Source organism: Callithrix jacchus, chromosome 8 (assembly GCF_049354715.1).
Source record: "Callithrix jacchus isolate 240 chromosome 8, calJac240_pri, whole genome shotgun sequence".
NCBI lineage: Eukaryota > Metazoa > Chordata > Mammalia > Primates > Cebidae > Callithrix > Callithrix jacchus.
This window is the reverse complement of record NC_133509.1, coordinates 112,371,720-112,398,945: the sequence shown is the minus strand read 5'-3', so window position 1 is coordinate 112,398,945 and position 27,226 is coordinate 112,371,720. Positions and strand designations below refer to the sequence as shown.

The window sequence follows — 27,226 nt, the reverse complement described above, 5'->3', positions numbered from 1 at the left end:
CAGTTATAGCTAGTGGCTGCTGTATTGTACAGTGCAGTTATAGATAAACCCACTAATGATTTTTAGTCACTCTTTGCCTAACCCCCCTGCCGCATAACCATCTACACCCAGCTATGAAGAATTTATTTTTTTGAAAGCATGGGAAGTTCAGTTATTCAGCTATCTCCCTCATCTAAGAAGACAAAATACCTCAAAACTTTTTTCTGCTTTTTGTAGCTATCTCATTATCGAGAGCATTTGAACATTCAGGACCCTGACAAACGAAAAGAATTTCTTAAAACCTGTATTGGGTAAGTATGGGGGAGAAATGATTCTAAGTATCAATACCTTTACACAGAAGGAATGAAGAAAATAAAAAAGGGTGGAATGGATAAGTAGGAAGGGAAGGGCTAACAGTAAATCATATCAGCATCATTAAAGGTCATCTCATGCAGTGGTTTTCACACGCTAGTCCCCAACAGAGTTTCCACTGCTTGGTGGTAAACTGAGAAAAAAAAAAAAGACAAATATAGAGAGGATTTTTTTTCCTAAAGTTAAATTTATTTAATTTGAAAGATTATCTTTTATTGTAGGATTTTGTCCTCACTTTTCTTCTCTTATTTGGTAGTAAAATGAGTTGTACCATTTTTTATGACCTTAGGTAGTAAAAAGATAGCAATACTTTAGGGACCTGATGAATTTTTTTCAGTGTTACTGGTCCTTGAAACCCCGAAGTCCACGAACCACTGATCCAGGGCAAGCTTTCATCCAGAATTTAAATTCTTACAAAACCCAGCCCCACATATGCCTGTGATGGGGTGCCCGCTGCTGTTGAAACAGCTCAATTTGTTTTTGAACAACCTTCATTATTGGAAAGGGCTTCCTTATGTTAACTGCAACTTGCTTCTCTATATCTTTCAAGACAGGTATAGAGGCTACCCAGTAGTCCTTGCTTCTTCAGGTTCAGTGCTCATATTTGTTTCAACCATTCCTCATGCGACATGATTTCCTGGCTTCATATTTAGACATTTGATTATATCAGTGAAATCCATTTAGTGTTACCAAATACTGAACTATGTTATATGGCCTCTAGAAAACAAGGAGAAAAGTTAAAATAGTGAAGTAATTGGAATTTATAACATCTTTCTTTATCTCTTCTAAAAATTCACTGTGGCTCAAACTTATCTAGAATAGTATAATTAAATCTCAGAATTCTTCCTGGAGTGAGTGGAGTGTGGGGAATAATGCAGCACTTTCTTTCCTTTTTTTTCTGTCACCAGACTGGAGTGCAGTGGTGCGACCCTGGCTCACTGCAATCTCCACTTCCTGGGTTCAAGCAACTCTCCTGCCTCAGCCTCCCAAGTAGCTGGGATTACAGGTGGATGCCACCACACCCAGCTAAATTTTGTGTTTAATATTTAGTAGAGATGGGGTTTCACCATGTTGGTCGGGATAGTCTTGATGTCCTGACCTCGCTATTTGCCTGCCTCAGCCTCCCAAAGTGCTGGGATTACAGGCTTGAGCCACTGCGCCCAGCCCACACTTTCTGAAGGATAGACCTGTGAACTGGACATTTAAAATCTGGCTTCTATTCCTGGCCTTCCCCTTTGACTGAACACATGACTTTTTGGCAAGATGCTATCCCTCAGCATCTTCATGTATAAAAACGTGCACTGTTGAAGATGAGACCCTTGACCTTTGTGATATTTGCCAATCTGTAAACCTACCACCATGCCATGTAATTTAATTTACCTTTTTCACTCTGCAGTAAAAAAGTGGCTAACAAATCTAAGTGTCCCCTTAGTAAAGTTAAGCACAAGCCACAGAAATTTACTGGGATGTGGATAATGGGCAGTTGCTTATACTCGCTGATTAGCTTTGTGACTCATTCACCAAATATTCCAACTCCCCAAATCAGAAGATTCTAATTCATTTATCAGCAAAATTATGAGTGACTACAAGTATTTTTTGGACTTTCAGGATTCCTCTTGAATTGGCAAAACCTTTAATATGAAATTCACATGCTATGTCTTTCTTCCTTTAAAGGAATCTCTAAAGGTAAACTGAGATCAGACTTGTGAGGCACCATGAGCCTCTTATGCTGGTGATTTGGTTTAGTTGGGTTGGTTTCCTTTTTTGAACAGAGAAAGGTACTAACCTCTGGCACTCTACCAGTTTGCCATTTTCAGCAGAAGATTCTGCACACATACAGGACCATTACACGCTCCTGGAACGTCAGATCATTATTGAGGTTAGACTCCTCATCTCTGCATCTTCTGCTTCAGTGCCCAGGCTCAGTGCCATTCAGAATCTAGGAGATTTCTATGCTTTGCACGTGGGTCATTTATTGTTGGTTTCTGAAAGCCTTTCATTTTCTCCCTCTACACAACAGCCCCTTCCTCCACTGCTCTTAGGGTCCTTTTTCCTCTTACCAGCTGTTAACCTGGAAGTATTTCTTCTTCATCCAATCTCCCATGTCATCACCAGTTTTATTTGTTTCCGTCTAACTTGGATCCATGATTATTTTTTGGATTTTAAACTACCCTGGGGATATCCTAGGCAATTTCTTTTTCTTCTCTTTGTTTCATTCGTAGGGTGGGAAACACACTGCTGTAGTATTAAAAGATTTTTCTCCTGCCTCTACTCCATGGACATTGTTTGTTTGATTTTACTTGGTTCACTCCACCACAGGCAAATGATCGCCATCTGGAATCAGCAGGACAGACTGAGATCTTCCGGAAGCACCCCCGCAAAGCTTCCATCCTCAACATGCCACTAGTGACAACACTTTTCTACTCCTGCTTCTATCACTACACGGAGGCTGAGGTACAGGCAAAATATGGAAGATTCCACAAACTCTCATTGTACAAAAAGAACAGTTTAAATCCAGTACTTTTATGTACTTTATTAATAATGGGCACCTGTAGTTCTCAGAAATATACCTGGAAGTTTTCCTGGCCCTCACCGTGGGTAAGAGAGTTCATCTGGCCAGGAGGGAAAAGAGGTTATTAAGGTTTGTGGCTTCAAGTGAGCTGTCATGCTAGCATAGCTAGTTCTGTCCCTGGTGCTGTTTCCTGCAGAAGTCTCTGTTCAAAGGTCCATGATTTCAAATGGATTAGCAAGGTGTGGAGAAGGGCAGCAGAGTGGCAAGTAGTTGTGGATATTCCTTTTTCTTTTTTTTTTTCTGAGACAAGAGTCTCACTCTGTCACCCAGGCTGGAATGCAGTGGTGTGATCTCAGCTCACTGCAACCTCTGCTTCCTGGGTTCAAGCAATTCTCCTGCCTTAGCCTCCTGAGTAGCTAGGATTACAGGCATGCACCACCATACCTGGCTAATTTTTTTTTTTTTTTTTTTTTTTGTATTTTTAGTAGAGACAGGGTTTTACTCTGTTGGCCAGGCTGGTCGCAAACTCCTGACCTAGTGATCCACCCACCTCAGCCTTCCAAAGTGCTGGGATTACAGGTGTGAGCCACTGCGCCCAGCCACTCTTTTTACTTTCTAAATTTTTCAAAGAAGTTTGGATTCCATGATCACAGGTAGACATTTTTCCCTTACTTGGATTAGCAGAAAGTGGAAAAAAGCACCATAATTATTAATTGAGTTCCTGATAAGCCAGCGTAATAGTGGTATCTGACTATTCCCAATGGAGCTTTTTCATGAAATTAATTTCTGTGTTTAAATGGTAACAGTATGACGTAGAAAGTCTCTGTATTGGGAAAGAGCTTGGGTGGTACATGGGAAAGTCAATATAACTAAAGTTCCTTTTTCACTTTCATCCCAGGGGACATTCAGCAGTCCTATCAATCTGAAGAAGACATTTAAGGTAGATATAAATTGGTCAGTGTTTTGTGAAAGTAGTTATCAGGGTAACTACAAGGAGTGGATGTTGCTTTGTAGCCCTGTACAGTAAGTCCTTTGATATTCAAGGTCAAAGGTAGAAAGGAATGAGCCTGGGAAAGTGAGAGAAGACTGAATGGCCTATAGCAGTGCTGGGGTTTGGGAATTAAGGAATTTTTGAACTGAGAAACTTATGATTTTAAGGGGCAAAGTCAATATCAGGAAATCTTTAATATCTGTCTTTTCTAAAATTCTCAAGCACCTCCAATGGTGCATTTCTACTTCCCCATAATTTTTCTTGGTCTCTGCTTTCCAGATCCCAGACAAACAGTATGTGCTGACAGCCCTGGCTGCTCGTGCCAAGCTTCGAGCCTGGAATGATGTAGATGCCCTATTCACCACAAAGGTGTGTACCCTGGCACTGTTTACTGCAGCTGAGGCCTTCGGAGAAAGAAGGGTCATATCATGTTCTAAGTTCTAGTTACTGGTTTACATTTTTCCTCTAACTTTTTATTTTCCAAAATTTCAAACCTAAAGAAAAGTTAAAGAATGAATTTTATAGTTCATATAGCATAATAATCAAATATATACTGTGATAGTATAATAGTCTTTATCCACATCACTAATTTATTAACAAACTGCCATATATGCTTTCTCTTTTTCCACACCTATGTGTTTTTCTTTTCTGAACCATTTGAAAGTAAGTGGTAGACATCCTAACACCTCTCCTGTAATACTTCATAAGCACAATATTATTTTAAAAAATTAACATTAGTACAATCATATCATATATTTATTCATGGTCCATATTTAAATTAGTTCTTTATAGCTGGTTTGGTTTGCTTCTGTATTTTTTCCATTAGGATCCAATCAGAGACCTTGCATTGAGTTTGGTAGTCATGTCTATTATTTGCCTTTTTTTTTCAGTTCGATTTGCCTTTTTTAAAATTAATTTTTATTGTGTATGTTTAAGGCACAACATAATGTTTTGATCTACATATACATAGTGAAGTGATTACATAGTCAAGCCAGTTAACATCCATCATCTCACTGTTAGCCATTTTTTTGTGAGTGTGGTAGGAGCCCCTAAAATTCACTCTCTTAGCAAATTTCCAGTACACACTACACTATTAACTGTAGTCCTCATGCTGTACATTAGATTTCTAGATTTATTCATCCTGCATAACTACGCAACTTTGTATGCTTTACCTTATATTTTCCCTTCTCTGGAAACTACTTTCTATGTATTTGACTTTTTTAGATCCTACATATGAGTGAGATCATGCGGTTATTTTCCTTTCTGTGTCTGGCTTATTTTACTTAGCATAATGTCCTCCAGCTTCATCATGCTGTCACATGTCAGGATCTCTTTGTTTTTTAAGTTCTGAATATATTCCATTGTATATATATATGCCACAATTTATTTATCCATTCATCCATCAGTGGACACTTAGGTTGGTTCGATATCTTGACTCTTGTGAATAATGCCACAGTAAACATGGGAGCGTAGATGTCTCTGTGAGATGCTGATTTCCTTCGGTTATATACCCAATAGTGGGATTGCTAAATCATAGAGTCGTTCTACTTAAACATTTTTGAAGAACACATACTGTTTTTCATGATGGCTGCACTAATTTACATTTCCACCAGCAACAGAGTACTGGGATCCCTTTTCTCTACACCCTTGCCAATACTTGTTATCTTTCTGCTTTTTTTAGGATAAATGTTATTGTATATTATATATATTTAAGTTATACAATAAGATGTTATGAGATACATGTAGATAGTAAAATGGTTACTACAGTGAAGCAAATTAACATATCTGTCATCTCAAATTATTTTTTTGTGGAGAAAACAGCTAAAATCAACTCATTTAGCAAGACTCTGATTATAATACCGCATTATTCACTATAGTCCTCATCTTATAATTAGATCTCTACAGCGGACTAATATTCCAGTGTGTGTGTATATATATCCATAGTTCCATAGTTTCTGTATCCATTTGTCTGTCAGTGAACACTTAAGTTGTTTCCTTATCTTGGCTATTTTTTAGGGGATACGGAATTATTTGTTTATTATTTTTCTATGTTATAGACTTTTTTTTTTTTTGAGATGGAATTTTGCTCTTGTTACCCAGGCTGGAGTGCAATCGCGCGATCTTGGCTCACTGCAGCCTCCGCCTCCTGGGTTCAGGCAATTCTTCTGCCTCAGCCTCCTGAGTAGCTGGGATTACAGGCATGCACCACTATGCCCAGCTAATCTTTTGTATTTTTAGTAGAGATGGGGTTTCACCATGTTGACCAGGATGGTCTCAATTTCTTGACCTTGTGATCCACCTGCCTCGGCCTCCCAAAGTGCTGGGATTACAGGCTTGAGCCACTGCGCCTGGCCAAGTTATAGACATTTAAATTCTCAGGAATAATTTATAATAGTCACATTTCATGAATAGTTAACATCTCATGAACAGTGTTACCATGAATGTGGAAATGCAAGTCTCTTTATGAGGTGATGATTTCATTTCTTTTGCATATATTCCCAAAAGAGGGTCATAAGGTAGTTCTATTTTTTTTTTCTTTTTTAAGACAAAGTCTCTCCCTGTCACCCAGGCTGGAGTGCAACAGCGCAATCTTGGCTCACTGCAACCTCTGCCTCCTGGGTTCAAGTGATTCTCCTGCCCCAGCCTTCTGAGTAGCTAGGATTACAGGCACACGCCACCATACTGGGCTAATTTTTTGTATCTTTAGTAGAGACGGGGTTTTACCATGTTGGCCAGGCTGGTCTCAAACTCCTGACCTCATGATCTGCCCGCCTCGGCCTCCCAAAGTGCTAGGATTACAGATGTGAGCCTGGTAGTTCTATTTTTAATTTGTTTGTTTTGAGAGAGGGTCTCACTCTGTCACCTAGGCTGAAGTGCAGTGGCATGACTCATAGCTCACTGCAGCCTGTTTTCCACATTGGCTGCACCAATCTGCATTCCCACCCACGAAGACTTCCTTTTCCAGACCTTTGCTAACACATCATTTGTCATTTTTTTTTTTTTTTTTTTGAGACGGAGTTTCACTCTTGTTACCCAGGCTGGAGTGCAATGGCGCGATCTCAGCTCACTGCAACCTCCACCTCCTGGGTTCAGGCAATTCTTCTGCCTCAGCCTCCCGAGTAGCTGGGATTACAGGCACGCGCCACTGTGCCCAGCTAATGTTTTGCATTTTTTTTTTAGTAGAGACAGGGTTTCAGCATGTTTACCAGGATGGTCTCGATCTGTTGACCTCGTGATCCACCTGCCTCGGCCTCCCAAAGTGCTGGGATTACAGGCGTGAGCCACTGCGCCCGGCCCATTTGTCTTTTTTATAACAGCCATCTTAACAGGTGTGAGGTGATATCCTATTATAGTTTTGATTTGCATTTTACTGATGATTAGTGATATTGATCACCTTTTCATATACCTCTTGGCCATTTTAATGTCTTCTTTGGAGAAATGTCCATTCAGGTCTTTTGCCCATTTTTAAATCTAGTAATTTTTATTTATTCTATTGAGTTGTGTGAGTTTTTTATATGTTTTAGATATTAACCCCTTATCAGATATGTGGTTTACAAATATTTTTTTCTAATCCATAGGCTGCCTTTTCAGTTTCTTTCCTTTGTCATGTAGCAGCTTTTTAGTTTGATGTAGTACAATTTATTTATTTTTGCTTTTGTAGCCTGAGCCTTTTGTGTGATATTCAAAAAAATATTTGCCAAGGCCATTGTCAAGGAGCTTTTTCCCATGTTGTCTTCTAGGAGTTTTATGGCTTCTGGTCTTAGGCTTAGGCCTCTTATTCATTTTGAGTTGATTTTTGTGTATGGTGTAAGATACAGGTCTAATTGCATTCCTTTGCATGTGGAAATCCAGTTTTCCCAGCACCACTTATTGAAGAGACTGTCTTTTCCCCATTGGATCCTTTGAGTGCCCTTGTTGAAAATTAGCTGACCGCCGGGTGCGGTGGCTCACGCCTGTAATCCCAGCACTTTGGGAGGCTGAGGCGGGTGGATCACGAGGTCAGGAGATTGAGACCATCCTGGTCAACATGGTGAAACCCCATCTCTACTAAAAATACAAAAAATTAGCTGGGCACGGTGGCACGTGCCTATAATCCCAGCTACTCAGGAGGCTGAGGCAGGAGAATTGCCTGAACCCAGGGGGCAGAGGTTGCAGTGAGCTGAGATCCCGCCATTGCACTCCGGCCTGGGTAACAAGAGCGAAACTCCATCTCCAAAAAAAAAAAAAGAAAATTAGCTGACCATATACGCTTGGGTTTATTTCTAGGCTCTCTATTCTATTCCACTGGTCTATGTGTTTGTTTTTATGCCAGCACCATACTGTTTTGATTACTATATATAACTTTGTAATACAATTTGAAATAATGAAGCATGTTGCCTCCTACTTTTTTTTTTTTTTAAAGACAGGGTCTTGCTCTGTCACCCCAGGCTGGAGTGTAGTGGTGCAATCTCAGCTTACTGCAACCTCCGCCTCCAGGGTTCCAGCGATTCTCCTACCTCAGCCTCTGAAGTAGCTGGGACTACAGGCATGTGCCATCACACGTGGCCAATTTTTGTTTTTTAGTAGAATTGGGGTTTCACCATGTTGGCCAGACTGGTCTCGAACTCCTGACCTCAAGTGACCCACCCACCTTGGCCTCCCAAAGTGTTGGGATTACAGGCGTGAGCTACTATACTCGGCCTTCATTTTGTTTTTCTTTAATATTGATTGCTTTGGCTATTTGGGATCTTTGGTGGTTCCATATGAATTGGTTGAAGTTTTAAATATCTATTTTTTCATTATGGGTTTGAAAATTTTCTTTTTTTTCCATTTGTTAATTATTTAATTAGTTATATTAACTAACAAAGCAATATATGCCTGTTGTCAAAATCAAACTTTGTATTAAAGTATAGAAAGAGTGAAGTTCCTTTTTTATTATCTGCCTACTTCTATCTGACCCCCTTTCTCAAGGCAAACACTGTTAAAAGTTTAATGGGTAGCTTTCCAGACCTTCCCTCATGAATTTGCAAATAAATGTCTATACATAGGGAAGATGGAATTCTTTTCTACATTGATAAGTTGATACTACAAATAGTAAGTTACTCATCCCATTCAGTAGTATTTCACAGACTTTTCCCTGTGTTAGTTTCTATAGATCTAAGAACTTATTTCAAACCTGATTCATTTCTACTCTCTCAAATCCCTTGATTTTTCTGAAAAATTCATTTCTCATTATTTCTGTATCCCTCAGCACCCCCACCCACCCACCATGTTATTCTCGTCTGATCATAAAACATAGAATGTGTTTAGTGTGTCTGGCTTACCTGCTGCTACCTCTTCTTCCTCTTTCAGAACTGGCTGGGTTATACCAAGAAGAGAGCACCCATTGGCTTCCATCGAGTTGTCGAAATTTTGCACAAGAACAATGCCCCTGTGCAGGTAATGGCTCCTAAAGAGAGTTGGGTACAGGATATTCCAGGAGACCTAACTTTTAGCCTCTTCCTGGTCAGTGATGGGAGACCCAGTCTACTCTTGTTTTCCCTTAAAGGCAGCACAATGGCTGGAGTAGGCCTCAAGATAGAAAAGGCCAGGGAGTGGAGTTCTTTCCCCTTCTCCCAATTTAGAAACAATTCCAAACTGTCCTCCATCAGTAGCATCTACTGTGTTCGCCTAAGTAGAATATTGATGTAGTGTTCAAATGATAGAAAAGGAGAACTCATGGAGAAAGGACCTCAGAGAACAATGAGCACAGCACTGGATCAGATCTGGAGCACTGTCATTGCTGCCATGTGTATCTGACTGTAGGATCAGAAGAAATGTTCTCTTTCCTGCTTACTGAGGCAGCATGAAGTACTGAAGTACTGTGTAGCATTACCTCATTCCCATGGCAGAACTAGTCCTGTGGTTGGTGACAGGGGTTATGAACATTAGATATTGAATTCCTTTGCCTTCTTCAGGACTTTTCTACCTTGTAGAGCTCTGTGCTTTATGGGTCTTTGAATTCATTAATCAGAAGTACCTCTTCCCACAGATATTACAGGAGTATGTCAATCTGGTGGAAGATGTGGACACAAAGTTGAACTTAGCCACTAAGTTCAAGTGCCATGATGTCGTCATTGATGTGAGTCTCCAAGAAATGAGAGTCCTCAGTTAGATCCTCAGTGGAGAGGAGGGATTAAAATATTCCCTGTCCAAGGTCCTGAGGTGCTCCCATCAATTTTGACTGGATGGACAGAATAATCTGGCAAGAGTTTGTTTGGAAACTAGCACTCTTGTATTATTTTCCCAGCCCTCTGACTGGTTTCTCTGTGTTTTTATGAACTTGTCATACTTGGAGAATTCATAGAACTAAATCAAGCTAAATAAGCTCTGTAGTCTTCTCTCCAATGTGGAGTTCTGTGGGCATTGGATCCCACTGTCATCCCACTTTAGCCTCTTAGCCTCTCCTTGAGCCTTGAGTCAAAGATCATGACAAAAAGAAATAAGCCCTCATTTGGGCACAGTGGCACACAACCTGTAAGCACAGCTACTCAGGAGCCTGAGGAGAGAGGATTGCTCGAACCCAAGAGTTTGAGGCCATCCTGGGCAGAAAGAACCCTTGTACAGAAAGCTGATTGGAGTTTGTATTGTTTGTTTTGGTACACAGACCTACCGAGACCTGAAGGATCGTCAACAGTTGCTAGCATACCGGAGTAAGGTAGATAAAGGATCAGCAGAGGAGGAAAAGATTGACGCTCTTCTCAGCAGCTCGGTGAGCAGCTACAGTTTATCCCTCCAGCAGGCTCAGGAGACAAACAGTTCACAAAATAGTACCAAGTGTATGTTCTCAAGGCCTGGAAGGATTGCAGTTGGCTAAGCCACATGGATGTAAGTCTCTCCTGTGGCCACAATGTCATAAGCACTGCTTTGAATAGCAGAAATTACACACACACATAAAAGAAGAAAAAATGAATAGCAGAAATTACTCCTGAGATGTGGTATGATAGGGGGTAATCTGGGGGTCTCAGGCTAAGACTTAACTGTAATGATCTGATAATTGTTAAACCTTATGCTCTGATAATTGTTAAATTAGCTGGGCGTGGTGGCATATGCCTGTAATCCCAGCTACTCGGGAGGCTGAGGCAGGAGAATTGTTTGAATCCAGGAGGCAGAGGTTTGCAGTGAGCCAAGATCATGCCATTGCATTCCAGCCTGGGCAACAAGAGTGAAACTCCATCTCAAAGAAAAAAAGTTTAATGGGTAGCTTTCTAGACCTTCCCTCATGAATTTGCAAATATTTCCCCTACCTAACAGGTAGGATAAACTAAATGTTGAAAGTATGAAAACATGTTACAGATTCAGAATATCCAAACTGTATGGTCTCATGGAGATGGATGGGACCTAGCTATTGAAAATAAGAAGTGGGTGAAATAGATGTTAGCTCTCTGGGGAGCAGAGCATATGAAACTTAGTTCCCTATTAGGTATTCTGGGACCTAACTTAGGGTCAAATGACCAAAATTAGGTTTGTACAATACAAAATAAGTGTTTAATGCATCTTTGAATACATGAACTCCCCCACATTTTAAAATTTTTTTTTCATTTTTTTTCCCCCACATATTTTTAAAAATTTCTCAACCTCCCCCACCTCCCGATCTGATTTTACTTTTTCTTTTCCTTATATTATCTAGCTATAAGCCTTGTTTTATTGCATTTTCTCTGCCTTGCTGTAGGGAAAAGTGAAAACTGATCACTCACCTTCATTGTTTCCTCTTTCCACAGCAAATTCGATGGAAGAATTAAGTGGCATCAATTACCCTGAAACCGGCCTCATTTCTTCCTCTTCTGCCCGTGAAAATAGAGAGCTCTTCTTTGGGAGAGTTACAGCATCACATCTCTTGGGCCCATTATCAACAGGCAGTGCCAGCTACTCTTGACACAGATAACGTCAGACTGATCTTCTGTCCAAGAAACATCATCTGAGGATTGACATCTAAAGCTTTGGCTCATGAGAATGATTCTCTCCACCTGGTGCTCATATGAAGGTGGGAGTGATTTCTAGATTGGGCCCCTACTGGGTGAGATCTCACTTGGTCTGAGAAAAGTGACTGCTCCAGAAAGGAAGAGGTGCAGGTGTCATAGGGTGGCCACTCCAATGAACTCAGCTAGTTATGATCCAGGACTTGGTGCTGGACATTGGCAGTTCTGCTCTGAATGAAGTCAGAATGGAACCAAAATGGCCGCAGGAAGGAATGCCAGTGTTTCCCAAGACCTGCTGGAAATGCACTCACATCAGACTGCACAGACACCCCCACATTGTGCCACACATGGCCTAGACATTGTGTTTCTTCAGCCATTTTCCCTCTGCTGCCCCAGTTTACTCTGTCCAAAAACCTAAGGCTCTTCTCTCACTTGAACACAGATGACTTTGCTTGGGTGATGAGACCTCCCCTCTACTCTTCCTCTACTTCTAGCCCAGACCTGTAACTTTATATGAAGCTCAGATGCAGCAGTGCTGGAGAGCTCTCTATGCAAAAATCTCATTTCACCAGGAGCTTTCAGAAGTTTCACCCGGGCTAAACTCAGTAGCATTTCTGTTAGGATATTTAGATGAAGGTTTTATTTTCACACTTGGATTCTTCCTCTGTACCAATATTTGCCTCACTTCTCTGTGACTGAACTGGGTTTTTCCAACATGCCTAGACTCCTAATAAAGGTATTTGTTCCTTGGTGCCTTCTCTCCCACTCCTGGTGGTTTAGTGCAGAATGATGAAATAATTGCTCAGAATCTTAGGATCATTACAAGTGTTCTCCGTGACTGCATTCAGCAGCCTGTCAGCACGTGTCACGTTATAGAGTAACAGTGCTATGGCAAAGCAGGGCTGTGTGGTTAACAGAAAGAGCTCAGTGCTGGGAGACACAAGACCTGATTTTTTCAGCTCTGCCGCTAACTAGTTATGTGATGCTGGGTGAGTCCATTTCTTTCTCTGTACTCATTAGATAATCTAAAATTTTGTAGAGTTTGTTTGTTTTTGAGATGGAATCTCACTGTGTCACCCAGGTTGGAGTGCAATGGTGTGATCTCGGCTCACTGCAACCTCTGCCTCCCAGGTTCAGGTGATGCTCCTGCCTCAGCCTCCACGGTAGCTGGGATTACAGGCACCTGCCACCACACCCAGCTAATTTTTATATTTTTACTAGAGATGGGGTTTCACCATATTGGCCAGGCTGGTCTCAAACTCCTGACCTCAAGTGATCTGCCCACCTTGGCCTCCCAAAGTGCTGGGAATACAGGCGTGAACCACCACACCTGGCCTATTTTTTTAAATAGACGGTTTTGCTCCATCACTTGGGCTGGAGTGCAGTGACACCATCATGGTTCACTGTAGCCTTGACATCCCAGGCTTAAGCAGTCCTCCTGCTTTAGCTTCCTGAGTAGCTTAGCTGGAACTGTAGGCATTAAGTCCAGCTAACGTTTTGTAGAGTTCTGTGCTCCTGTGTCTGTGGCATGGGTGAAGTCAGAAGGAAAAGAGAAGATGCTCCTACAAAGGCACATACCATGTTTTAAGGCAATATGGTTCTCAACTAGAGGCAGTTTTGCCCCTCAAGAGACATTTGGCAATGTTCGAAGTTGCTTTTTGTTGCCACACTGGGAGTGCTACTGGCATACAGTGGGTAGAGGTCAGGGATGCTGCTAAGCATCCTACAATGCACGGGACAGCCCCACAACAAGGAATTATCCTGCCCAAATGTTAGTAATGCCAGTGTTGAGAAACTCTGCTTTAAGGGGCTCGGACTCCATCTTTTGCTTCTCTACTTTGTAATTCTAGGTAACCTCATATTTACTTCCTTTCTTGATCACCCTTCTTGCTATTGAAGAAACAAAAGTTTAATTTGCTAGATTGTACTAAAGTTATTGGTTCATCTTGAAACTAACAGTGATTACTTTATTAACTAATATATTGGTTAGGGTTCATTTAGAGAGGCAGAGCCACTAAGCATATATATGCATTATCTAATCTATATACGCAATTTTGTTAGGGAAATTTGACCTTTCTCTAACTCCTTACGGAAATTGGATGAGGCTGGGCATGGTGGCTCACGCCTGTAATCCCAGCACTTTGGGAGGCTGAGGTGGGTGGATCACAAAGTCAGGAGATTGAGATCATCCTGGCCAACATGGTGAAACCCCATCTCTACTAAAAATGCAAAAATTAGCTGGGCATGGCGACAGATGCCTGTAATCCCAGCTATTTGGGAGGCTGAAGCAATGGCTTGAGCCCCAGGAGGTGGAGGTTGCAGTGAGCTGACATCACGCCATTGCACTCCAGCCTGGCGACAGAGTGAGACTGCGCCTCAAAAAAGAGAAATTGGATGAGAAGTACTGAGACTGAGGAGTAGAACCTGTCTTTTCTGTTTGAGTACTTCTACTCAAGTATGGCAGCTGGATGGTCTGTCTCAGGTAGTTGTCTTCATGTCCAGTGGTAGAGCTTGAAATCCATAGGGAAGGCTGTGAAGAAGGGAAAATCGTTATAAAGTAAGTGAGCAGGGACAAGCTAGAACCCATGAGAAAGGACTGGAACCCATGTCAGTTTTCACAGCCTCCAACCTTGATGAAGTGGGTGTGCCCCGCAGGAAAAGTTAGTGGCCTTTGTCATGGAACTGAAAAACACCCAGCCCAGGACAACTGAAGGAGGAACCAGGGAAGATGTAGCAGTTACAGGCCCAACTGTTGCCCCACACCAGCAGGGTACCCAGCAGATAAACTACATGTGTGAACTATGAAAATACTTCCCCCATTAAGCACACTGAAATACAGGCTGATTGCTGTTCATTTCCACCCTTGTGATCTTGCACAAAAATGTCTTCGGTGGCCGGGCGTGGTGGCTAACACCTGTAATCCCAGCACTGGGAGGTCAAGGCAGGTGGATCACAAGGGCAAGAGATCAAGACCATTCTGGCCAATATGGTAAAACCTTATCTCTACTAAAAATAAATAGTTGGGTGTGGTGATACCCGCCTGTAGTCCCAGCTACTTGGGAGGATGAGGCAGGAGAATCATTTGAACCTGGGAGGCAGATTGCAGTGAGGTGAGATAGTGCCACTGCACTTCAGCCTGGTGACAGAACAAGACTCTCTCTCTCAAAAAAAAAAAAAAAAACTCCAGTGGTCCATCTTAACCAGAAACATAGAGAATGGAATTCTGGAAATTGCAGTTCAGCCTAGCAAGGTGACATAATACAAAACAGTAACAACTGAATCCCCACTTTTGAGAATGTGTAAGTAAAGGATGGGCCTAGAATTCATGTCTCTGTACAATGCATATGCTGCATTGGTCATGCTAATCTGGGAGGTTTGGAGCTTCTTTTTCCTTTGGAGCAGGAAGTATTACTTGGCAACATTAGGATGACCTACTGACGGTTTTGGTGTAAGGAAGTGTTTCTTAGGTTTGATGAGAACTTCCATGCCCCTCCTTTCAAGTGCAGAGACTTTGTTTTTTATTTTATTTTAATTTTTTGAGACAGAGTCTCCCTGTTGCCCAGGCTGGAACCAATCTTGGCTCACTGCAACCAACCTCTGCCTCCCAGGTCCAAGCAATTCTCCTGCCTCAGCCTCCCTAGTAGCCAAGATTACAGGCATGTGCCATCACGCCTGGCTAATTTTTGTATTTTTAGTAGAGACAGGGTTTCACCATGTTGGCCAGGCTGGTCTCGAACTCCTGACCACAAGTGATCCGCCCGACTCAGCCTCCCAAAGTGCTGGAATTACGGACATGAGCCACCGCACCTGGCTGAGACTTTGCTTTTAAAGAGATTGTGTCACGTAACAGCCTTCCTATAAAAGGGATCAGAGAAGCCAGACACAAAGGGTCACATATTGTATGATCCAATTTATATAAAATATCTGGAATAGGTAAATCCATGCAGACAGCAGATTGGTGGTTCCAGAGGCTGAGGGTGGGGAGGGATGAGGAGTAACTGCTTAATGGGTGTGGGCTTTCCTTTTGGGAATGTGAAAGTATTTTGGAACTAGACCGAGGTGGTTGCACAGCACTCTGAATGTACTGATGAACTGTTCACTTTAAAATGGCTACTTTTATGTTACGTGAATTTCACCTGAAAAAATTTTATTGGCTTCTTGAACACAAAAAGGAGTTGTAAACTAACTCAGGTAGTGCTAAGATCTGTGACATTCCAGTCTGCCCCCGCCAAAAAAACCTAGAAATCCAGAATCTTCTGTTGGGAAAAGGAGGGTCTCATACTGCTCTAGTGTAGTACTCCTAGAAGTAGCAGAAGGAACTCATGTCCTCATATTCAAATCAGGAAAACCTCTAAGTGGGGCTGGCCCCTTTAAGACTCAGAGACCATAATCTGGTAGTTAAGGAGTCATAATGACAAGTGTCTTGGGTAATTCTCCTTGGAAATGTAGTTCTTACCTTCCAGGACAGAAGTACTGAGGAACAGAGCCAATCTTCTCTGTTGGTGATGGATATATATTGATGGGTTTATATGACTTTGAGTTTAGTTTGTAAAATCTAGATGTCCCTGCCCTAGACAGGGGACAGTGATATTTAGTTTGGGTTCTTTTCTACCTTGTGGTTAACAGTTTAGTGAAAGGGAAGAATTTCTTTGAAATGTGATTTTATGTGTTCAGTCCTATTTCCAAAACCCAGGAGGGAATGGAAAGAAAATGTCCTGGCCCAAGAACACCTGTAAAATTCAATTGCTATTGTAAATTCAGCTGCTGAAAACAGTGCCTGTAGCCTGTGTGGAGGAACAGTACTTTGGGTTTTTGTACAGATGTTTCGTGAGTCCAGGATTCATGGGCAGCCAGTGATTAGGAATCCTCAAACACACTCTAGAGTGTGAATTCAAGAGAGGTGAATTCCAAGTTCAGAATCTGGGAGTGGAGAGGTGCTGAAGCCCACCATCCTCAGTGCTGTGACCTGGGCACACACACCATCATACACATACCTCCTCCACAGACCCCTCTTCTACCAGGACAGGGAGCCAAATTAATCAGTATCTATCACTGCAGGAAATAGTGGCTTGGAAATGGACATGCTCAAGGACCTTGAGTCCCTGCAGTTTGAGTATGGGGTTCCAGAGGAAGATCGTATCTGGCTGTATTTGCAGGGCCGTTCTCGGGGACTGATGATCGAGGCTTGTGCCCATGCAACCTTCTTCTGCAAACTGTTATATAATTTGAGGTAAGTCAACTATCCAAATTCAGGAAGATGGACAAGAATCTCACTGCTGAGAATTCAAATGTCTTAAATTTTTTTTATATTAGAGGGTAAGTTTGGCTGGGAGATTGTCATCCTACCTTTTCCAACCTGGAGTCAATGACTCCCGGTCTAAGAGGAAAATACATACCAGGGTCCCCTAGCTGTGGTTACCTTTTAGTGGATGGATTGATTAAATGATCATTTTTTCATCCATTCACTCACTTATCATGACCACTAGCTTGCCCTCCACAGTTGCTAATGTCTAGCCATTCCTTACCTATTGGTAAGGAATCCAAATGGAATCAGTTCTTTCTTTTGGGGCTGAGTTAACAGTGGCATGCTCCCTTTCAGGAAGGCTACCTGGGACTTCACAGGCCTGTGCCAATGTCTTGCTTGAAATCAGGAATATTGATTTGCAGAAAAGCTCTCACTCCAGCCAATTCTGATATCTTTCTACCATATGGCCTCAGACACTTAAATAGGAAATGTGTGTGAAGCAGGTACCTATAATTAGGCTCCTGAATTCTGCAACTCCAGGTCACTCTGGGAGCATGCATTACTTCCTCACTCTACTTCTTAGTTTTTCTCTGAAGTTAGATTGATTCCTGGAGGGTGGGACCAGATCTGAATGGAACATGTTTATAGATACAGCATATACTCAAGGAGGCAGGCTGCTCAGTGATTTACTGATTGGCTCACTGATAAGGATGGCTAAACCTTTTGGCGATACTCACTATGACTGGTGAGAAAACAATATATGAAACTTGCAGGTGGCCTTTTATGTTTGGAAGGATCAGGCACTAAGAGAAAGTGGTCTTTCAACCAGGATAGAAGGCTTAAATAGAGTATGACTTGTGTTGCATAGAAGCAAAATCCAGAGCTTTAAGACACTGGTTTTTAAAGAAATACAGAACAAATATAAGGCTGTCATATAGCAATGAAAGTATACCATATGTATTCAGAAGTCCGACTTTGTTAATCATGGGCCAAGGAAATACCAGCTCCAACAGTAAGTGAACCTCTGGAAATAGTGGTCTGAAATCTTCATCCTTAGTTTCTCAGTTCTGTTCTGTTCTGGTTTTGTTTTTTTTTTTAATTAAAAGATGGGGTTTCACCATGGAACTCCCGACCTCAGGTGATCCGCCCACCTTGGCCTCCAAAGTGCTTGGATTACAGGCATGAGCCACCACGCCTGGCCTGTTCTGGTTTTTTTTTTTATTTTATTTTGTTTTTGTTTTTTAAATCTGTACCCTGAATGAACACTGTTTTGTTTTTATAAAACATTTACAAGTAATAACATTCTTAAAAAGCCGACTTATCTGGTTTTTTAAGTCTGCAGATTTGAAATAGCAAACTAGAAAGAGTAGGCCTACTGTAGGAAAGGAATGCATTCACCAAATAGCAATAAAAATTGACAGCTGTCTCCAAGTGCTATCAGTAAGATGAAGAAATAGGAAGCCCCAGACTTTGTGTTTTTTTTTGAGATGGAGTTTCACTGTTGTTACCCAGACTGGAGTGCAATGGCACGATCTTGGCTCACCGCAACCTCCGCCTCCTGGGTTCAAGCAATTCTCCTGCCTCAGCCTCCCAAGTAGCTGGGACTACAGGTGCGCACCACCATGCCCAGCTAAATTTTGTATTTTTAGTAGAGACGGGGTTTCACCTTGTTGACCAGGCTGGTCTCGATCTCTTGACCTCATGATCCACCCGCCTCGGCCTCCCAAAGTGCTGGGATTATAGGTGTGAGCCACCGCGCCCGGCCAGCCCCAGACTTTGTAACCTTGAGACACTAACTTAACAACAATATATGGTCCAAAAAGCCTTTTTGAAAACTCCAGAAAGCACTTAAGAAAGTAGTGCCCCGGGTAGGTACAAATCCAAGAACAGCTGCATTTACCAGGGTAAGAAAAGCCATCGTAGTTCGCGTAAGATATCCCTGTCTTCAGGCCAACCTCAGATGATCACGAGAAAATGCTGACTTTGTGGCTTCTCCCTTGGAGGGAAGAAGAAAAATGGCATGTTTGTGTGCTGTTCTACCTTTCTGGGGGCTGCCTAAGGGACTGGTTTTTGTCTCATATGACTTGGAGCACTGAGGAACCAACATATTTTGGGTGAAAACAAAGGAACACTCAGTGGCTTGCTGCAGTACGGAGAACCTGCAGTACTGCAGATAGATACCAGAGTGAGGAAGAGATTATGAACGCTCGCAATAGAAACAGGCAAAACTATTTAATTGAGACATTCTAAACACAAGCCCAGAGAAGACACATTGCTGGAAAGATTTGACAGGTCCCAGAATCTCTAGCTGGACTGATTAGGAAAGATCTTCCCCTGTCTAGTGCTAGTCTGTAAAGATTGGAAGAGGCTTGACTTCTTTCAAATGACCAAATTCCACCAAAAAATAAAAAGGCAACATTCTTCAACCATAGGAACAAAATACTGCAGAAACCAGCCCTAAAGAAACAGCTCTGAGTTACCCAGCAAAGAATCCAAAGTAGTAATTTTTTTTTTAATATGTATATAATTTATTGCATTTTAGGTTTTGGGATACATGTGAAGAACATGCAGGATTGTTGCATAGGTACATACATGGCAATGTGTTTTGCTGCCTTCCTCCCATCACCTATATCTGGCATTTCTCCCCATGTTATCCCTCCCCAACTTCCCACCCCCCACTGTCCCTCCCCTAGTTCTCCCCAACAGACCTCAGTGTGTGATGCTCCCCTCCCTGTGTCCATGTGTTCTCATTGTTCAACACCTACCTGTAAGTAAGAACATGCGGTGTTTGATTTTCTCTTCTTGTTTCAGTTTGCTAAGAATGATGGTTTCCAGAGTTATCCATGTCCCTACAAAGGCCATGAACTCATTGCTTTTTATGACTGCATAGTATTCCATGGTATATATGTGCCACATTTTCCCTGTCCAGTCTATCATCGATGGGCATTTGGGCTGGTTCCAAGTCTTTGCTATTGTAAACAGTGCTGCAGTGAACATTCATGTGCATGTGTCCTTATATTAGAATGATTTATAATCCTTTGGATATATACCCAGTAATGGGTCAAATGGAATTTGTATTTCTAGGTCCTTGAGGAATCACCACACTGTCTTCCACAATGGTTGAACTAATTTACACTCCCACTAATAGTGTAAAAGTCTTCCTATTTCTCCACATCCTCTCCAGCATCTGTTGTCTCCATATATTTTTTTTTTTTTGAGACGGAGTTTCGTTCTTGTTACCCAGGCTGGAGTGCAATGGCACGATCTTGGCTCACCGCAACCTCCGCCTCCTGGGTTCAGGCAATTCTCCTGCCTCAGCCTCCTGAGTAGCTGGGATTACAGGCACGCACCACCATGCCCAGCTAATTTTTGTATTTTTAGTAGAGACGGGGTTTCACCATGTTGACCAGGATGGTCTCGATCTCTTGATCTCGTGATCCACCCGCCTCCGCCTCCGCCTCCCAAAGTGCTGGGATTACAGGCTTGAGCCACCGTGCCCGGCCAGTGTCTCCATATCTTTTGATGATCACCATTCTAACTGGTGTGAGATTGTATCTTAATGTAGTTTTGATTTCCATTTCTCCAATGACCAGTGATGATGAGCATTTTTTCATGTTTGTTGGCCTCATATGTCTTCTTTTGTAAAGTGTCTGTTCATATCCTTTGCCCACTTTTGAATGGGCTTGTTTGTTTTTTTCTTATAAATCTGTTTTAGTTCTTTTGTAGATTCTGGATATTAGCCCTTTGTCAGATGGGTAGATTGAAAAAATTTTTTCCTATTCTGTTGTTTGCCAATTCACTCTAATGATTGTTTCTTTTGCTGTGCAGAAGCTCTGGAGTTTAATTAGGTCCCATTTGTCTATTCTGGCTTTTGTTGCCAGTGCTTTTGGTGTTTTAGTCATGAAGTCCTTGCCTATGCCTATATCCTGAAGGGTTTTGCCTAGATTTTCTTCTAGGTTTTTTATGGTGTTAGGTCTTATGTTTAAGTCTTTAATCCATCTGGAGTTAATTTTAATGTAAGGTGTCAGGAAGGGGACAAGTTTCTGTTTTCTGCACATGGCTAGCCAGTTTTCCCAACACCATTTATTAAACAGGGAATCCTTTCCCCATTGCTTGTTTTTGTGAGGCTTGTCAAAGATCAGATGGTTGTAGATGTGTGGCATTGCCTCTGAGTTCTCTGTTCTGTTCCATTGGTCTATATCTCTGTTTTGTTACCAGTACCATGCTGTTTTGATTACCGTAACCTTGTAGTATAGTTTGAAGTCAGGTAGTGTGATGCCTCCAGCTTTGTTCTTTTTGCTTAGAATTGACTTGGCTATGCAGGCTCTCTTTTGGTTCCATATGAAGTTTAAGATGGTTTTTTCCAGTTGTGTGAAGAAGGTCATTGGTAGCTTGATGGGGATAGCGTTGAATCTGTAAATTACTTTGGGCAGTATGGCCATTTTCACGATATTGATTCTTCCTAACCATGAGCATGGACTGTTTCTCCATCTGTTTGTGTCCTCTCTTATATCGTTGAGCAGTGGTTTGTAGTTCTCCTTGAAGGGTCCTTTATACTCTTTATTAGTTATATTCCTAGGTATTTTATTCTCCCAAAGTAGTAATCTTAAAGAGGCTCAATGAGCTACAAGACACAGAAAAACAACTAGGTCAGGCACAGTGGTTCATGCTTATAATCTCAGCAATTTGGGATGCTGAGGTGGGAGGATTATTTGAGCCCAGGAGTTTGAGACCAGGTTAGGTAACACAGTGAGACCCTGTCTCTGTGGGAAAAAAAAATGATATCAGGAAAATAATACATGAACAAAAGCAAAATAATATAAACTGAAACAGAACCAAATTTTGGAGCTGGCGAGCACAATAATTTAGTTGAAAAAATTCACGAGAGTGGTTCAGCATTAGCCTTGATCACACAGAAGAATCAGTAAACTTGAAGACAAGTTATTTAAAATTATCAAATCAGAAGAGCAGAAAGAAAAGTGAAGAACATCCATATGGGATGCTATCAAGTGGGTCAATATATGCCTTATGGGAATCTCAGAAGGAGAAGAGAGGCAGATCAAGGTATGAAGAGCTCACCGAAGAAATAATGGCCAAAAACATCCCAGATCTGAGGAAGGAAATGGACATCCAAATTAAAGAAGCTCAAAGGACTCCAGTTTGGATGACCAAAAGAGGACCACCCAGAGACACACTATAATCAAACGATCAAAAGTCAGACAAAGAATACTGAATGCTGCAAAGAAAAAAGAAATTATCATACACAAGGGCATTCCCAGAAGACTATCAGTGGCTTCTCAGCAGAAACATTATAGGCCAGAAGGGAGTGCTTGATATATTCAAAATGCTGAAAGGGGAAAAAACAAAACAAAAACCTGTCAACCAAGAATACCATCTCTGGCAAACCTGTGCTTCAAAAATTAAGGAGAGGCCCAAGCAATTTGAGACCAGCCGGGCCAACATGGTGAAACCCCATCTCTGCTTAAAATACAAAAACTAGGGCCAGGCACGGTGGCTCACGCCTCTATTCCCAGCACTTTGGGAGGCTGAGGCGGGTGGATCACCTGAGGTTCAGAGTTGGAGACCAGCCTGACCAATATGGTGAAACCCTGTCTTAAAAAAAATAAATAAATAAAATGAAATGCAAAAATTAGCTGGGCGTGGTGGTGGGCATCTGTAATTCCAGCTACTTGGAAGGCTGAGGCAGGAGAATTGCTTGAACCCAGGGAGGCAGAGCTTGCAGTGAGCTGAGATTGCACCACCACTGCACTCCAGCCTGGGTGATGATAGGAAAACTCTGTCTCTAAAAAAAAAACAATGCAGGGGTGAGGAGAAAGAAAGACCTTACTAGATAAACAACAACAAAAAACCTCATCACTCCTGGACCTGCCTTACAGCTAATGCTGAAGGGAATCCTTAAGTTGAAATGAAAACATGCTAGTCAACAACAGAAATGTATACAAAAATATAAAGCTTTCTGGCAAAGGTGGATATATAGGCGTATACATAATACTGTAATGGGTGGTACATAAATATATTTTTTTTTAAGACGGAGTTTCGCTCTCATTGCCCAAGCTGGAGAGCAATGGTGCGATCTCGGCTCACTGCAGCCTTCATCTTCCAGGTTTAAGCGATCCTCCTGCCTCAGCCTCCTGAGTAGCTGGGATTACAGGCATGCACCACCATACCTGGCTAATTTTGTATTTTTAGTAGAGGCGAGGTTTCTGCATGTTGGTCAGGCTGGTCTTGAATTCCTGACTTCAGGTGATCTGCCCACCTCGGCCTTCCAAAGTGCTGGGATTACAAGCATGAGCCACTGTGCTCCAGCATAAATAATTTTTAATTGTGGTATAGGATTTAAAGATAAAAGCTGGTCAAGTGTGATGGCTCACACCTATAATCCCAGCACTTTGGGAGGCCAAGGCAGGAGAATTGCTTGGGCTTAGGTGTTTGATACCAGCCTGGGCAACATCTTTTTTTCTCTTAAAAAAAAAAATTGGCCAGGCATGGTGGTTCACACCTGTAATCCCAGCACTTTGGGAGGCAGAGGTGTGTGGATCACCGGAGGTCGGGAGTTTGAGACCAACCTGACCAACATGGAGAAACCCCATTGCTACTAAAAATACAAAATTAGCCACACATGGTGGCACATGCCAGTAATCCCAGCTACTTGGTAGGCTGAGGCAGGAGAATTGCTTGAACCCAGGAGGCAGAGGTTATGGTGAGCTGAGATCAAGCCATTGCACTCCAGCCTGGGCAACAAGAGCGAGACTCCATCTCAAAAAAAAAAAAAAAAAGAAAAGAAAAAAATTGGCCAGGCACAGAGGCTCATGCCTATAATCCTAGCACTTTGGGAGGCCAATATGGATCACCTGAGTTCAGGATTTTAAGACCAGCCTGACCAACATGGCACAACCCCATCTCTACTAAAACAAAAAAATACAAAAATTAGCTGGGTGCAGTAACAGTGCCTGTAGTCCCAGCTACTTGGGAGGCTGAGGCGGGAGAATTGCTTGTACCTGAGAGGTGGAGGTTTCAGTGAGCCAGGATCGCGCCATTGCACTCCAGCCTGGGTGATAGAGTGAGACTCTCAAAAAAAAAAATTAGCTGGGTGTAGTGGCACACGAATATGATCTCAGGTACTTGGTATTCTGGGGTGGGAGGATTGCTTGAGTGTAGAAAGTTGAGGCTGCAGTGATCCATGATCACGCCGCTGCAATCCAACCTGGGTGACAGAGTGAGACCCTATCTCATAAGTAAATAAAATGTATATTAAAATGTAAATAATATAGAAATAATAAAATGTATAAAATAAATATCAATAAATATAAATATAAAATAATAAAAATTAAAAATAGGCATGGCATAGTGGCTCACGCCTGAAATCCAGTGCTTTGGGAGGCTGAGGCAGGCGGATCGCTTGACTCCAGCAGTTCAAGACCGACCTGACAACATGGTAAAACCTTGTCTCTACTAGAAATAAAAAAAGTTAGCCAAGTGTGGTGGTATGTGCCTGTAGTCCCAGCCACCTGGGAGGCTGAGGCGGAAGGATCACCTGAGCCCGGGAGATCAAAGCTGCAGTGAACTGTTCATGCTACCACATTCCAGTCTGGGCTGCAGAGTGAGACCCTGTCTCACAAATAGAATTACTAAAAAAAACACTTATTGGCCGGGCGCAGTGGCTCACACCTGTAATCCAAGCACTTTGAAGGCAAGGCAGGTGGATCACCTGAGGTCGGGAGTTCAAGACCAGCCTGACCAACATGGTGAAACTCCGTCTTTTTAAAAAAACAAAAAACACTATTATTATAAAACCATGCTATTGGATACAGAATATCCAAAGATATAATTCACGAGATAAATAACAAAAAGGGGCAGGGAAGATGAAGTTTGAGTTTTTGTGTATGATTGACATTATCATCTTAAAATGGGTTGTTACAACTATTTTTATGATTTTTATGCAATTTCCTATGGTAACTACAAATACCAACAAAATATAAAGAAAATAATATCATTACAAAAAAAATCAATGAAGCACAAAAGAAGGCAGCAAGAACAAAAATTCAAGATAGAGAAGAAAACAAAATGGCAGTGATGAGTCCTTCCTTGTCAGTAATTATTTTAAATGTAAATGGATTAAACCCATCAATCAAAAGATACTGAGTGACTGAATGGATTAAAAAGAACCAAAAACACTGGGTGTGGTGGCTCATGCCTGTAATCCCAGCACTTTGAGAGGCCAAGGCAGGTGAATCACCTGAGGTCAGGAGTTCAAGAGCAGCCTGGCCAACATGGTGAAACCCCATCTCTACTAAAAATACAAAAATTAGCTGGGCATGGTGGCATGTGCCTGTAGTCCCAGCTATGTGGGAGGCTGAGGCAGGAGAATTACTTTAACCTGGGAGGTGGAGGTTGCAGTGAGCTGAGATTGCACCACTGCACTCCAGCCTGGCAATAGAACAAGACTCTGTCTCAAAAAAAAAAAAAAAATGAACCAAAAACAAGATCCAACCTATAGCTTGTCTTCAAGACACTCACTTTAGATGTTAGGTAGGATACACACAGGCTGAAAGTGAGAGCATAGAGAAAGATAATTCCACACAAATGGTGACCAAAAAAGAACAGGAATGGTCATACTTGACAAAATAGACTTTAAGTCAAAAGCTGTCATGAGAGACCAAGAATGTCATGATGATAAAAAGACCAATTCACCAGGGAGATACAATTATATACATACCTAACATTAGGACATCCATATATATGAGGCAAGTATTCACAGAATTGAAGGTATACCATAATAGGAAATTTTAATACCCAACTTTCAGTAATGGATAGAACAACCAGACAAAAGGTTAGTAAGGAAACAGAAGACTTGAACAACATAATACACCAGTTAGAACCTAATAGACAAATGCATAACACTCCACTCAACAGAAGTAGAATACACATTCTTTTCAAGTGCACATGGAACATTTTCCAGGATAGATCATGTTAGGTCACAAAGCAAGTCCTAACAAATTTAAGAAGATTCAAATCATACAAACTGTCTTTTTTTTTTTTTTTTAACCATAATAGAATGATACTAGAAATAGCAGAATAAAAACTGGAAAATTCACAAATATTTGAAAGTTAACGCAACTATTCAACAACCAATGGATCAAACAAGAAATCACAAGGAAAATTTGAAATATTGTAAGTGAAAATGAAAACATACCAAAACGTATGGGTTGCAACAAAAGAGTACTGTAAGCAAACTTTATAGGGGTAAAATGCCTACATTAAAAATAAGAAAGATTGGCTGGGCGCAGTGGCTCATGCCTGTAATCCCAGCACTTTGGGAGGCCAAGGTGGGCATATCACGAGGTTGGGAGATCAAGACCATCCTGGCCAACATGGTGAAACCCTGTCTCTACTAAAATACAAAAAATTAGCTGGGCATGATGGCACTCACCTATAGTCCCAGCTACTCAGGAGGCTGAGGCAGGGGGATCCCTTGAACCTGGGAGATGGAGGTTGCAGTGAGCCGAGATTGTGCCATTGCACTCCAGTCTGGCAACAGAGCAAGACTCCATCTAAAAAAAAAAAAAAAAGATCTCAAATCAACAACCTAACTTCAAACTACTAGAAAAAGAACAAACTAAACCCAAAGTAAGCAAAAGGAAGGACATAATTAGAACAGAAATAAACAAAATAGAGACTCTAAAAATAATGTTGAGGGAGAAGTCAATGAAACTAAGCTAACAGCCCTTTCCTAGACTAACTGGTAGAGAAGAGAGAAGAAGCAAATAACAAAAATCAGAAATGAAAGCGGATACATTAAAACTGATGCCACAGGGCAGGCGTGGTGGCTCAGGCCTGTAATCCCAGCTTGGGAAACAAAGCAACACTCTGTCTCTACAAAAACAAACTGATGCCATAGAAGTAAAAAGGATCTTAAGAGTAAGAGAATACTATGAACAATTATGTGCCAACAAATTGGATAACTTCAAAGAAATAGAAAAACTCCTATAAACATACAACCTACTAAGACTGAATCATGAAGAAATTTTAAAAATCTGAACAGAACTATAGTAAGATTGAATCAATAATAATAATAATAACTCCTAAGAAAGGCCCCAGACCTGATGACTTGACTGGAAAACTCTACCAAACATTTATTTTTATTATTTTTATTTTTAATTACTTTTAGA

The 27,226-nt window shown here is 41.5% G+C and overlaps 3 protein-coding genes across 12 annotated transcripts in view; 2 read left to right on the top strand and 1 right to left on the bottom strand.

The window, feature by feature from the left end:
* The window catches only part of VIPAS39 (VPS33B interacting protein, apical-basolateral polarity regulator, spe-39 homolog), a 32,625-nt gene extending 20,082 nt beyond the window's left edge, over nucleotides 1-12,543 (top strand). For all 7 annotated transcript variants that reach the window (XM_035261170.3, XM_035261172.3, XM_035261167.3 and 4 more), the window contains 9 exons: nucleotides 217-290; nucleotides 2,155-2,230; nucleotides 2,671-2,805; nucleotides 3,762-3,803; nucleotides 4,134-4,223; nucleotides 9,186-9,272; nucleotides 9,865-9,954; nucleotides 10,480-10,584; nucleotides 11,594-12,543. In XM_035261170.3, the coding sequence (XP_035117061.1) occupies nucleotides 217-290; nucleotides 2,155-2,230; nucleotides 2,671-2,805; nucleotides 3,762-3,803; nucleotides 4,134-4,223; nucleotides 9,186-9,272; nucleotides 9,865-9,954; nucleotides 10,480-10,584; nucleotides 11,594-11,614 (720 nt within the window). In that variant the 3' untranslated portion in view covers nucleotides 11,615-12,543. The remainder of the gene's footprint in view (nucleotides 1-216; nucleotides 291-2,154; nucleotides 2,231-2,670; nucleotides 2,806-3,761; nucleotides 3,804-4,133; nucleotides 4,224-9,185; nucleotides 9,273-9,864; nucleotides 9,955-10,479; nucleotides 10,585-11,593) is intronic.
* A 97-nt stretch (nucleotides 12,544-12,640) lies between these two features.
* Nucleotides 12,641-27,226, top strand: part of NOXRED1 (NADP dependent oxidoreductase domain containing 1) — a 45,126-nt gene continuing 30,540 nt past the window's right edge. For 2 of the 4 annotated variants that reach the window (XR_004730037.3, XM_035261175.3), the window contains exons 1-2: nucleotides 12,641-12,780; nucleotides 16,850-17,021. Coding sequence is in view for 3 of the 4 variants with exons in the window: in XM_035261175.3 (XP_035117066.1) it covers nucleotides 12,774-12,780; nucleotides 16,850-17,021 (179 nt within the window). In the remaining variant the exon portion in view is untranslated. Of the gene's footprint in view, nucleotides 12,781-16,230; nucleotides 16,294-16,849; nucleotides 17,022-27,226 lie in introns of those variants that run through there. The other 2 variants (XM_035261177.3, XM_035261176.3) reach the window with 2 other exon arrangements.
* SAMD15 (sterile alpha motif domain containing 15) overlaps nucleotides 13,989-27,226 on the bottom strand; it is a 63,469-nt gene continuing 50,231 nt past the window's right edge. The window contains exon 3 of the mRNA XM_035261164.3: nucleotides 13,989-14,321. Coding sequence (XP_035117055.2) covers nucleotides 14,124-14,321 — 198 coding nt within the window. The 3' untranslated portion in view covers nucleotides 13,989-14,123. The remainder of the gene's footprint in view (nucleotides 14,322-27,226) is intronic.